General features: G+C 38.4%; 1 protein-coding gene across 4 annotated transcripts in view; it reads right to left on the bottom strand.

Moving 5' to 3' along the window:
- BICRAL (BICRA like chromatin remodeling complex associated protein) overlaps window positions 1-14,533 on the bottom strand; it is a 46,605-nt gene that overhangs the window by 10,476 nt on the left and 21,596 nt on the right. For 3 of the 4 annotated variants that reach the window (XM_065833329.2, XM_065833326.2, XM_065833328.2), the window contains exons 2-7: window positions 12,514-12,562; window positions 9,717-9,765; window positions 9,566-9,634; window positions 3,673-5,373; window positions 1,784-1,883; window positions 430-527 (exon numbers count right to left, since the gene is read on the bottom strand). In XM_065833329.2, coding sequence (XP_065689401.1) covers window positions 430-527; window positions 1,784-1,883; window positions 3,673-5,373; window positions 9,566-9,634; window positions 9,717-9,765; window positions 12,514-12,557 — 2,061 coding nt within the window. In that variant the 5' untranslated portion in view covers window positions 12,558-12,562. Of the gene's footprint in view, window positions 1-429; window positions 528-1,783; window positions 1,884-3,672; window positions 5,374-7,557; window positions 7,648-9,565; window positions 9,635-9,716; window positions 9,766-12,513; window positions 12,563-14,533 lie in introns of those variants that run through there. The other variant, XM_071806041.1, reaches the window with a different exon arrangement.

Below are 14,533 nucleotides of genomic sequence, written 5' to 3'. Positions count from 1 at the left end.
GAAAAAAAACAGAAAAGGCCAGATGGGTATTTTCTGCTACTTCTCACAAACCATCCCCTCCCAATCTGCTAGAGAACAGCTGAGTTTCTACAAAGCAAAGCTAAGAGTTAGTCTAACTTACATCCAACTCCATGAAGAATTGCTATGTCATAAGCAATTATCTTCAGGGAAAAGTACAGACTTCACTTCCTGAACTAAATCTCAAAACAGCATTCAAAATATCAATTTGCAAAATACTCAATGTTTATCATGTCAAGGTAGAATTTGACAAGCTTGAGTGACTTCATATACTCTAAAACAAACAAACAAAATAAAAAACACACACACCAAATCAGCGAGGACTCCTAGGTTATCAATACAGAGTTGAAACATTCCTGACTTCACTAAAATTTTAAGGGAAAGGAAAACATAAATAAAAGTATTATCTACCTGTATACTCTGTTGAACTGATGATGATCCTATTACTTTTTCTTGTGGCTGTGCTGTTCCTAGAGATTGCTGTATGATTTTTCCTCCAGAGTCCTGTCCTATAAAAAACATGTTAAAAAGACTCTGTCACCCTAAGCAAGACCAGAGTAATTTCATGTACCTATTCTGACCATTTTACTTGAGCTCTTAGCTTGGAGGAGAAAGATAAATGTCTCATATGCTAAAAGCATTAGTACAACTACCCTGTGGAGAAACTGGTTCATAAAAATGAAAACAGGATTTTTATTTTATGCTGCAAACTACAAAAATTCTCAGATATAAATCATCTCCTACCACAGCATTGCAATGCAAGAAATTCAAGTACTGTAAGTATTGCAACCCAACAATTTACTGAACATTATACAGTCCATTTTATGAAGCTTTTCAATACTAACCCTCCCGGAAGCACATAAACCTGTTTTTTCTAGAGCTCCTGAAAGTATTTGGATAGCAAGCATCATATTTTTTTCCAGATTTTCCAGATGTGCAGACTTCCTTCAATTGCCTTGCTCGGGAATTCAAACAGCATCTTATCAGCCATGCTACAGTAAAACCAACGCAAATAAGAATTCCCTTCCCCCAAAAAACTATACTGTGCTGATTGTACGAGGATTGCCTGGACAGGTTGTACATAACAGCACACAAGGGAAAACAAAACAAAAAAAAAAGGCAAGTAGATTATGGGACCTTATTCAAAATGGTTATTTATACACAAGGAGAACATGAAAGTTACTGCATTTTTCTGCTTGCTTTGAATATATTGGTTTTGTTCTTTCAGTAGCATGGTGCTGCTCGAAAAGCTCAATATTTTACCATGAAGAACACATTAACTATTCTAACTCAAAGTGACACATTCAAAAATAAACCAAGTGATGACACCCTGCACAAAACCCTGGAATTACTATTCTTCTTTCCTCTGTATCTAAAGCCACCATCACAAGACAGGGTCTAGGAGTTTCATAGAATTTTAGTAGACATCCATATTTTGAAAATCACTTATTTCTATGTTCCTGAACTAAAAAAAAAAAAAAAAAAAAAAAAGAAAGGCAGCACTATTTTGGATTTATAGAGGGGAGAAATAATTGCTTTTTGTGGAGATTCAACTCTTCCCTCTACCAAATGAAGTGCCATCATTGGGAAAAATAAAAGCATGCATTCAATACTGAACAATTTAATTTGCATTTTTGTAAAATTTTGATAACCCCTAGGACCCTATCAGCATAAGCCATCAATGCAAGTATGAGACATCGAAGAAGAACCGATTTCTGTTGCTGGAGAAAATTAAGAAAATGATTTTAAAAAGACCTTAGTTGACCTGATAGTGTGTTGCTCAGAAGACTTGTCAGCTGAGGCTGTCTCAAATTATCCTGTGTCTTCAATGCAGAAACTGGTGATGTCTGGTTCATACCTTTTTTCTGTGGCACATACATTAAAAAGCAAACAAACAAAACACTACAGTCAAATATTTACGGAAAGCTTTTAACAGAGGAAACAAGCAAAACTGGCGATGAAAATTCAACTCTACGCATCCCTTTTTCAACCTCAAACTCATAAGTGGTGAAATTTCAGACATATAAACTCCTTCTGAGTTCAATAATTTTATAAAGTAAATCAGAGAGGAATACAAATTACATTAACAGTACAAATATACACCAGTTACATTCTAGAAGACCGCTGACTTACTACTGGAAGTGGCCCTCAGAAAGCTCAGTATTTGAGAGTCTCAAAACTGCAAGATGACTAAATAAGCCATCTCCAGAACAAAAAAAAAATACATAGTGGAACAAACTGTCCAGTGTTTAGCGACTAAATGATACATGGCTTATGATAGAGTACAACATCTAAAATGCAAGTGCAAACAAAGCAAAAAAATTCTGGTAAACAGTAGAATTTGTTCTCTGTAGTTCCCATTGCAGCTCTGAAATTTCAGCACAAAAACAAAGTGATCTTTTACAGCAATAATACTGTACTTTGGTAACTGCTGAAATTCACTGACCCAGCACATATCCTACAAATAGAGGGATGTAGACACATGAAGCAGAAGTCAAGCAGGCCTCAAATCACTCATCTGCAAACAAAACGTCACAACCTGTGCTAGCAGTTTTGGCAAAGATTAAAAACACGTTTCTACAACACGTTCACCCTCGTTTTCTAAATACACATTATTTTCCAAGACACATTATTTCACTTCCACTTTGGTCTTGGTTAAAAAAAATCCATTAAACCTCTGGAAAAAGGGAAAGATCTCAGATAATTAGTGCAAATGCATTCTGAGACAGTGATTTTATAATGCGCAATGGAGAAAAAAAGCAAAGAGGAGTGAAATAGAATAATATTTAGTTGCTAATCGTGTGACAAGTCACTGAGTTAAATACTGGCAGAGATTGGAAATTCACTCAGGAAAATAGACAAACCTAAGTTGAATATATACTGCAGCTGCATCAACTGGACTAAAAAGACCAGTTCTCACCTTAAAAGTAAATTCAGAATTTTTTTTCTAATTATTACTAAGCAGACTGCTTCGTAGAAAAAATAATTCTATATGTTATGCTTTTACAAACTGCTTTAAAAGGTGTTTCCTCTTAAGGATTCTAAGAAACCTCTCTTGCCTTGTCTTTCCTTCAAGTTTGAAAACTTCTAACTGCTCTAAACTCACAGAACTACAGGCGGTAAAATGCCATAAAAGGTTAAATTCCAACAGATTAATTCTGTATGGTAAATAACAAAGAGAAACCCACATAACCTTTTCATCTCTAATTTGAATAGGTCACACCTTGAAAACACATGCATAGTTTTCACTGAGGTCAAAAAACTTTTGAGTGCTAGGAGCACTTTACATCTGGCTCTATGGTAAGATTTCCAGGAGAGCCCAAGGTTGTTTAATCTTACAATGTCCATTCCTTTAAATCGGAGCAGAAATAGATCAGTGCTAAGTAGTTCTGAAAATACTACTGTAAATCACTAATAAAATCATCTAAATCAATGAAAGTGGTAAGACTCATTCACTCGGTGATAGACTTTAGAAAATACCGAGTGAAATGCTGTCTCTGGGTTACAGTTATTTTCAGCAGTTCCACAGTATTCATAACAATACAAACTGGCAAAATTAATATTCTCTGTATTAACACCAACTTTAATACTTTGCTAAGCAGATCTTAGCACAGCTTAGGTGCACTTCTTTGGCCACATTCTCAGTTTTCATACCTGACCAAAGGAGAACTGTTGTTGCGTTACTCCAACTGACGTGTGACTAAAGGTGCTGATAGATTTGGAAGAGGATGCTGGAAGACGATGCGATGCACTGACGGGAACTTGAGTTCTGTTCTGCGTGAGCTGATCTCCAGTGAAGTTTCCTCCTGATGCGACAGACTGAACCGATGGTCCCAAGCCAGGATGTACTGAACCAGAAGAACTTGCAACAGCAAATCGATTAGAAGCTGACATATTTGAGACTGCAGACTGACCAGGTGACATCGCAGTAAAACTCGATCTACCTTGAGAAACATTAGCTTGACTAGGTGACAAATGCAACACTGTTGGTGACGCTTGCTGCAGTGGCACCTGTCCACCAACAATTTGTGAAGTTCCGTGATTTACTATAACTTGGTTTCCAGGAGCTGTGAACGTCTGGCCGGAAACAAGCTGAACAGCTGTGTTCTGATTATTCAACATCTGTCCTGAATACGACTGGTTGGCTCTTAGCATGTTTGTAGAGTTCCTGTTGAGCATTACATGATCAGCAGACACTTGGCTAGAAACCAGCTGGGAAGGCTGAGTCTGAAGAATCTGTCCATTTATGGCCTGGACATGATGAACTGAATTAGAACTAACAGACAAACTTGTAGGTATGAGAAACTGGTTTTGAGGTGCGTGAGTCTGTCCCATAGGCGAATGGATAACAATACTACCTCCAGCATTGCTAACTGTCTGAGGTGTAACTGATTTTCTTGTATTTTGTTGATTAACAATATTAACAGACATATGAGGACCAACTACTGAACTCTGAGGTGAGTTTGCAGAAGCAAATGGAATCCCTTGCTGTACGTGATGTTGCTGTATTCCCAAGTTATTCACATTATAAGCAGTCTGCTGACCCATCTGGACAGGCTTTGGTTGGATATTAACAGGAACTTTGTTTGAGTTTGGTGCCAAACCCCTTTGAATGATGATATTGTGGACAGGCAATGATGTCTGAAAATTTGTGCTGTTAAATGGAACGGTTACAGGTTGTGCTACTGGACTTGAATTTGAGTTACCAAATAGTGAGTTACCATTTGGAGTCTGCCTATGAACCAACAGGCCACTACTCATGTTTGCAGGTGTTTGCTGACCATTGCCTTTCAGTATAATCTGAGATCCATCAAGGTTATTAATGGTCATCATGGAAGGCTGATTACTAAACGAACCAATCAGCTGTATCTGCCCAGAACCACTAATCTGGCTGCTATTAGACAAATGCTGGCTGGGAACACTAATTCCGACATGTTGCATAAAGCCATGCTGCACACCAACTGTATTGCTTGCAAAAGATGCTCCAACAGGTTGCTGTACCACTTGAGTAACTCCTATAGGTTGCAACGTCTGACCTGAGTAATTAGAAACATTAGAAGCCTGAGTAAAGGATGCTGATGAAGAAGGATGAAGCTGAGCTTGTGCAAACTGTTGGCTAGAACCTACACTGGCATCCAAATATGCCTCTTCTGCCAAAGTCTGTTCAGTAATATTGGCCTCCTGCAAGGACTTCTGAAGAATATCAAAAGGCTGATCCTCAGTAAGATCAGGTAAAGGAGAAGATACAAGTTCATCTTCAAGAAACTGAAGGCTACTGGACAGCTGCAGTCCATCACTAGGCCCCTCTCCAAGCTGACCGCTTACACCTTTGACAGACGACTTAGGATCAGTGTTCTGAAATGCAAAACGAGAAATAAATCCTTTTCAGAAATTCCAGGCACTGCCTCATTTCTCCATTAAGCTTTATTTCATGCAAACTTTCTTTACACAACTATATTATTTGCGTGGTATGCATGTAAGGTGACACTCATCCCTTACAGTGGGCCCGCATAAACATGTGCATCACTTACACCCCAATCACGCCCCCATAATAGGCTGCTGGAGACACTACTCCCCTTTCCCTGCTCCATTCTCCCAAACCCACAGCACTCAGCTCCACAGCTGCACTGTTTCAAGAGTACGTGACATGCTCTTTAAGTACCGTTTTCCCTTCCTCAAGCTGAGTATTGTGTGGACAAAAGGAAAAGAGAAAGGAGGGGTGAAAAGACCTCCACTGAAACTCAATTTGGAGCAAAGTTGCAGTAGCAACAGTAGTACCAAGGAAAAGGCAGGAGAAAGCTGCTCTTTCACTGACTTGTTCTATCAAATGAGATCCATCTCCAGAATCCTACCAATCACACAGTGCATACTAGTGACCATTTCATAGCTAAGGAATTAAGAGTAATTCTTTGTTTGGAAAAATTTTAGAAACAAAGCATTAAGAAAATCTATGTTACAGACTTTGTGGTTTATGCTAGCAAAAAGACTACAGGAAACTATAAACACTGAAACTGCAGCAAACATTAACTGGCATCTTAAATGCAAAATTCATCAAATCTACATCCATAAATACTGTGACAAGGAAAATCAGAACCTGCTTTACTCTGGCCTGCTGTCAATAAAGTTTTCCTAAAATAAAACTATGTCCAGAAACTCTAGACAACACAAGTATCAGGTTTCTACACATGGAATGACAAATTTAAATGCATAATAATACCTGCAATAGCTTTATGTTAAACAGAGTACACCTTTCTAAATCACAAAATCACATCTCAACTACTAAAAGACAACATCCTGTTTCTTTCTAGGTCAGGATAAATGCAAAATGTGGGTGTGAAATTGTCAGTCACCTTCATACTCTGAGCATTCACCCCTGAAGGTCACAGATGCTTGTTTTCACCTCATATAAACAGTGTGAACATGCTGCAAACCATCATTATCACATGCAATAAATAATGCCCCCACCCTAACTTCAGTTCCCCAAGCATATTTATTCAGAATTTTACTCCAATCTATTTTTGAATCAGCCTGTGCAGTTTATGAAACTTTCGTCAGGTTTTACATATTAAGAGATTGTTCTTAAAATTCAGTAAAATATTTTCAAAATACAACTGTAAAATTACAATAAACTTTCTTTGCATTTAATGTTAACAGAAGGAACTAAACTAGTACTTCAATGTTTTGATTACTTCATCTCATAAACACCCAAAACTACAAATCGAGTCCTCGACTGTACCAAGCTACCATCAGGCAGCACAAAAATGAGCCACTAACTAGGGCATTATTACGACTCACAACTGTCAGGTTCTTGTGGACAATTCCCTATTACATCTGTGAGTTGTCTCCACCAACAAGAACCAATCTAAAATCTTTCACAACTGTGTAACTTAGAGGGCTCCAGCTAATGCTATTCCAGTTAGTACTAACAATAACAACTATTACTACCCATTATAACACCAATAGTAATAATAAATAATATTACATGCAATCAAGATCAATAGCTTGAAACTCTCCCACTGGAATGAACAAGCCCAAGTTTTGTTCCCTGCTCCCAGGACTCATTAACATCAAAACCAATTTAACGTGCATAAACTGGAACTCGGGACCTGTCAAGTTAACACGTGAATCCCTGCTGCCCAGATGCAGAACAGCCACACAGACCACCACACTAATTTCAACAGGAAATCGGTGCCTCTGCAGCTCTGGGAATCTGCTCACCAAGAGCCTTGTTCTTGCTGTTCTCCATGAATATACTGCTCCCTTAAGCTGTTCTGCTATACTGTAATAGGAATGTGGAAGTAGTTGCTGAGAACAACCCAGGTAACAGGGCAACAGCCCAGGAACTATCTCATGAGGGTTATAACAGAGACTGCTGACCACTCAAGGAAATCAACCTGGAATCAGCAGAGGTGGTACGCAATCATTCAATTTGGGGAAGGCGGGGCTGGGAGGGAAAGAACAGACTACCACTGCTTTCTTGTCCTTCTGTCAGCAGGGACTTAATCTTGTTTGTGTTAGGTGTTGGCTGAGCATGCTTACCAGCTGAGGCACTGAACCTGTGCCACTGAATTTGTAAACTCTGCCACTGAAAGGCATGAGACGGGCATCAAGACAGTCAGTCCTACTTCATGGTAGCAATTCTGAATACATACAAAGACAGAACTTGCAGTATCTGCGAAAATTTTAATGACAAAAAACTCAGAAGCCTGTAAATTTTTAGGTGTCTTGCATTAAAAGCAGGGACTGCGAAATCATCTATTAATATTTTAGATACCACTTGTTCCTTCACAATGCACTATAAGAATCTATCTTTGCAGTCAAGTCATTCTTCACTTGGGTCAGCACAGGGTTCTCATACAAGGGAGGGAGAGAATATGGCACTGGCATTCATTATGAAGACACAAAACAATGAGAATAGAGCATGAGAGGAACAAGTGCTGGAGAACAAAAATACAGTAAGCCACCTCAGGAACACACATTAAATCCCTGCTCCTCTGATCACCTGTCTTCTCAATTACCTACCCCCCCAATCTCATACACCAGAAAGCTCTTTTGGCTTCCACCAAATATTTTTATTTCTCTCAAATGCTACTCCCTGTGCAACAATCCTACTTTGCCCAGAATCTCCCACTCTCTCTGAAGATTATTCCAAAAACTCACTTGCTGAAAATACGCCAGAAATACACCCGACTCCTGCCCACCTACTCATGCTTATCAAAAGAATTTCTACAAACAACAGCTAGGTAGCCTAGGCTATAACAACTGCCTGTCATATATCAGCCTTTTTTCCCTACGAACTCATTTTTCTTCGTATGAGTCCTCAAAACCCACCTTTGCCATGCTGCATACGGACAGCTGCTGTCCAATAATGACCAGCCTGGTACCAAACTGGTCTCACTGTTCCTCATTACCTGAAAATGAGGTACACCCCATTACTGCTGGTACCTCGCTCCCCCACACTATCTTAACCAGCTTATCTGGAGAAAGAACTGTCACTCAACTTATGTTTCTTCTACAATACTTAATAATGAAATTGAAAAGGGAAGGACAGGGGAAACACTTCACATCGCACTACTGTGGCTACACAAAAATCACTAGTTCTCTAGGCACAAACAGTTTTCAGGATTTATTTATGCCAATTATTTAAGGTCCCTACACACCTACAAGCACACACAGATCTCTGTTAGGAACATGGCACAGAACAGACACAGTCAAGACCACAGCGCAACAGCAACAGGAACTGCCAAGGAGACCCTACTCTATGCATTCAAACAACTGAATTGTGGGATGAAGAATTATTTTTCAAAACACACCAATGACATCAAAGAAACATGGGTCAGAAGAGACCTCTAGAAGTCATCTAGTCCAACCTTCTACTCAAAGCAGGACTATAGCCAGCACTAGAGCAGATGAGCCTTGGCTTTATCTCCAAGGATGGGGATTCCACAACCTCATTGGGTAAACCTTGGTCCAGGGCTGCAATACACTCCTGGCAAAGAAAGAATACTGAAGACTACTTGGAACACTTAATGATTTTCATGAGTTCCCTAACACTGAAGTCACAGAAAGGGAACATCCCAAGCTAGCTATTGGGTCTAAAGAACAAAAACCCCCATTCGTTAATTGAAAAAAAAATGCAAGCCCAGATGATACTTAGAAATAAGAAACAAAACCATCCTAACATACACAGGAAATGTATGAATGATTTAACTTTTGAGGTCTACATTTGAGCACTACTATTTCTACTGTTACTAAAACTACAAGTCTAGTTTACTGAAGAGAGTTACACCAGAGAATATTTTCACTGCTCAGCATGCTGTTTCACATATTTATGAAACACAGCCCAATAGTGCAGTATCTCAACCAATTCCCCAATGAAAACCCAATTCAATACTTACAATATTAACAGCACAGAGTGGTTCTATGCTAGCATTCAGAATTTTCATATTTTTCATACCTACTTCATTCAGTTTCATAAAAGCCAACTGAAGCCACAACAGAAGCATGCAATCTCAATATAAATACGATTTATCTCCTGACTACTTACATTGGAGTTGGCGAAAATTGAATTTGAGTTGGCTACAGAATATTCTGCATTAGTCAAGTCTTCATTGCTCTGGTAAAAGACAAAAATCATGTTTAGAAATAATACACTCAATGAAGCTTATGTATGTCTAATACACAGGAATGTCACTTACAGATTTACTACTAGGTCCATGTAGAAAATAATTCAGCGCCTGTGGGTCCCTTAAAGGGAGAAAAAAAAAAGTTACCAATTTTAGGAAGCTGTTTCTCCTAATGAGGCTAATTTACCTAAGCCAGATACTGTATGCATATAAATCAAGTTTATAATAAAAACACATTTATTTCACAATGCAGAGCTCAAAGTTTATACAATCTCAGTATCTGTGTTTCTGGATCAGCACTTCAGATGTTGGTCAGATATTTGCTGGCCTTGTACCAAGGCATTTCAAGCAAGAAACTATGTTCATCACAAAATTTTAGCGGCACTCTACTTTAAGTCCCTCTATGAGGGTACTAGTCATATTCTCTTAAAACACACAGTTTTTTATGACAACAGATAGTACAAAACCTAAGGAAAATACTAGCACTAAACAATAAGAGAACCACAACAGGTACCATCTCTCATACAGAAATGAACTATAATGTCAGGCTAGCTAGTGTCCAGGTCAACAGGGTATTTACAAACCTGAATCTTTAACATGTTTTCTGCCACCCTTAACGTAAATTAACACAAACTTATGCTTGTCATGTAACCATCCCTTCACCTGGAGAAAAAGCAGCACCTTTTCCAAGTGAAACCAACCACAGAAATAACTGATTAAAATATTACAAAATACAATTTCAGTATCTTTCATTAACTAAGCATTATCACTAAATAAAACTCAGATTAAAAATGTGGTCTGATAGAACAAGTGGTGGAAATTCAAGCAAAACAAAAATACATTAATATAACTGTACACATGATGTAAAAAAAAATTTAAAGGTTGTGTTACATCACATTATTTTAATACAACAATTATACAGCATTTCCAAACATCTATCAGCACAAAGAAAAAAATGACAGAGGTGTGGTTTTTTTATTTTAAACATCTTTATTGATTAACAAGTAATTAAAAAAAAAAAATTTTTGAGACATAGGAGGTTTTCATGTAAAAAAATATTAATTAAAAATCCTTCTCTCTTGATCATCCTAGAAAATAAAGAGGGAAGAAGTTAAAGATCTTTCAGGTTTACAAATAGCCTTCTAAAAGCACCAATATACCTCTATTCCTATTTTTTCATTTAAAAAACAAACTGCATTCATGTGCTTACAAAAGATATATTAAAGAGACAGTACTCGGCAGGGACCTTAAGGTACAATTATGTGTACAACACAGAAGTGGTTACATGTACTTTCAAACAAAAACGTCATTTCATAGTGGATTACACTAAATTTCAATAATTAAGGGTAACAGAACTCATGACCTCATACAGGGCTCTACCATGATTTATGATTGCTGATAAATAACCAGGTCATTTAAGACTGATTATACCCACTGACTTTAAATCATGAAAAATGCAACTAAAAATCAAGAACATTTCATCACCTTGAATACTGTCTTTAGTAAGGAAGGGATTTTAGAAGGCACTTACCGAAATCAAAAGTCAGATGGAAAAAAATGCTGGTTTCCATTCTTGTAGATGCTTAAGACAGTAACTGCTGCCAGCAGCAGGAAGAACACTGTAACTTTTCACACAAACACTCATCTGTATAGAGAGCGCTTTATTTTCCAGACCACCTGTGAACTTGCTCCATGATGCTCATGATTCATGCTCATGACAGAGCACTTAATTGTCCCATGCAGTCAATTATCATCTTTATGTTCCAAGCAGGATGTGTTTTCATACAGCTACAATCAGTAATCTTGCAAAGTATACCTCACAGAATATAACTGTGAGCATCCACAGAGTAACCCCCACATTACAGCAGCCACTGTAGTGATATTTTGATTTTTTCTGAAGTTAAAGCTCTCACTGGTTTCACTGCAAGTTTTGAGTGCATGAGAAAGGTAAAAGGCCTGTTCATTTACTACATTTAAGACAGTAAAAAAATCTTGTAGGAAGTGGAGACGATATTTTAGTAGCTGCTATGAAACTGATGTCATACTTATTTCTGGCGGAGTTTGAACAAAGTATCGTATATGAAATGTCCCATTTTCTTCTTATGTTTTAAACGCATTCTAGCATATTATCTGTTCTTGAATACTGACATGAATGTTAGCCAAGGAAAGATCATTTGTCACATATACAATCCACAAAAATCTTGCTCATGTTTATGGAATTATAAACCTCCAAATAAATCCGTTATGGAAATAATGAAAAAAAGAGACGACTTTAATAAAATTGGGGATTTAAAATGAAGTATCTTTGAGCAAAATGCTGATAAATTATTTTTTGTTGTGAAAACAGTACTAGGTAGCAATTCTGGTTTTCTAACATTTTTATGCAAGCACATTATTAGTAGAAATTAAGTATTTATAAGTAAGAAAATAAATCTTTACTTTTCCCTTTAAAATACAAGCATAGTGTTAACAAATTATCTGGTTGCACTATTCAAAATACTGAGGTATTTATTTTTTTAAACCAAAAAAATTGTTCTTTGCAATGAAGTTCGTAACAACATCCCTAGTAATGCACTCCACCACTGACCTTATACTACCACTAGCTGAGAAGAGACTCCAACCTCCATGCACACTCACTCATTCCTCAGCCTCTCCTGAGAACACCAGCACGGAGACTGGGAGCCAGCATATGCTGGGATGGAAGACTCTGTGACACACACATCTCCATGGGCAGGAAGCACAGATACTCATTTCATTTGGAGGTCACTCCATCTTGAGACAAGACTGAGACAGAATCACCTTCTAGAAGATGATTTTGCAAAACTATTTTTCCCAACTTTTCTGAAAGAATCGCTTAAGGAAAACTTACCCAATAAGATCAAGGAGACAGGATTCATCGTCGTCATCATCCATGACAACTAGAACAAAAAGGGAGAGAATGGATATTTGATACATATCAGACAAAATATTTTCTTTCAACAATAATACTGATTTAGAATAACTCAATATTTTCATTAAACAATTTATGAAGTTGACAGATGTCTACTATTGGCAAAGTTCTTCAATAAACCTGTACTTTCTACAGAGGTCCATTGATTTATCTCAAAATCAGATTCAGCCACATGTAATGATGCACAAAATCCCATGCAACGTTTCACCACTTAGGGTGGATTTTAGAACTTTAAACTGCAGAAAGACAAATGATTAACCAAAGTGATTAAACAGAACTACTAAGTCTTCAAAAATATATATCAACACTGAATGCAATCTCAAGACTCCAACTAAAATGCTTCTGTAGGAATTTACTCCCAGCTGATAACCAAACACTACAGAACCTACAAAGACTATAACAGATTTGTGGCTATAACACTGACCAGCCAAAAAGGTAAACAAATTTAGGTCAGTATCGTGAGGGTGCTATTATAGACTAGAACCAAAACTGCAGCCAGGACACTACAAGGCATTAAAATGAACACCATTTTCTAGCACACCTTTCTTAGCTATTGCTGGGGACAACATGGCCACTTCCGGCTTCTCCTCAACAATACTCAAAGTGTACTTAAAAGAAACTGAGATTAACAGTACAGAGTTCGGACAGTTCTTTTCACAGTGGGTGGGGAATTCATTTGCATTACCCAAACTGAACAAAAGCATCCATGCACTGGGTGCTGAGCATTTTTAGCCTCACAATATCATGACCACCAACTCTCTTATGCCCTGCCTACTTGGTTGAGTGCTGCCTGTACCAAACACATTCCGGCACTCTCCTCTGATCGCTGCTCCTTCAAAGCTTCTGTTTGCATATCCTGGTTCTCCTGCTCTCAAAATGTCATCTGAGACTGTACCTTCTCCCTTTTCCCTGTCAATAACTCTCAGGACTATTTTACCCTCTCTTATTCTCTCTGTAATGATCCCATCTAATCCACCAGTTCAATTATCAACTGATGTTAGTATTTCCTAAACCTCGTGGTACCCTGGCTTCCATTTAGTTATTTAAACTCATCTTCATAGTATCTTCTAATTACAGTAAATTTATCACTGCGCACTCCATGTCTGTTTTTTTCTCCATTTCGCTTAGAAAGTCTGCTATCATACTTATCACTCAAAATTATTACTACAGTTTTGGCTTTAATTCATTTTGCTCTCTCTCTCTTCTCACCAAATCAAAACTTATTCTCCCTGACCAGATCCATGTGAGTCATTCTTCAGGCTTTCTCTCACACAGATCTCCATGATGAGTAAAGCAATGAAGGGAAAGGAGCACCACAGAATGGCTGGGGTTGGAAGGGATCTCTGGATATCATTTAGTCCAACCCACCTGCCAAAGCAGGTTCACCCAGAGCAGATCACACAGGAATGGGTCCAGGTGGGTCTTGAATGGCTCTAGAGAAGTCTCTACAACCTCTCTGGGCAGCCTGTGCCAGTGCTGTCACTCTCAAAGTAAAGAAGTTTCTCCTCATATTCATATGGATCCTCCTGTGTTCCAGTCTGTGCCCACTGGCCCTCACCCTATCATTGGGCATCACTGAAAAGAGTCTGGTCCATTCTCTGACACCCACCCTGGAGATATTTATAAGCACTGATGAGATCCCCCCTAAGCCTTCTCTTCTCCAGGCTGAACAGACCCAGCTCTCTCAGTCTCTCTTCATAAGAAAGGTGCTCTAGGCCCCTCATCATCTTCACAGTCCACCACTGGACTCCCTCCAGTAATTCCTTGTCCTTCTTAAACTGGGAAGCCCAGAACTGGACGCAGTACTCCAGATGCAGCCTCACCAGGGCAGAACAGAGCGGGGCAGAGTAGAGGGGGAGGAGAATCTCCTTCCACCTGCTGGTCACTCTTTTCCTAATGTATCCCAGGATACCATTGGTCTTCTTGGCCACAAAGACAC

Source organism: Patagioenas fasciata, chromosome 3, assembly GCF_037038585.1.
Source record: "Patagioenas fasciata isolate bPatFas1 chromosome 3, bPatFas1.hap1, whole genome shotgun sequence".
In the NCBI taxonomy this organism is placed as follows: domain Eukaryota; kingdom Metazoa; phylum Chordata; class Aves; order Columbiformes; family Columbidae; genus Patagioenas; species Patagioenas fasciata.
This window is presented reverse-complemented; position numbering and strand designations above follow the sequence as displayed.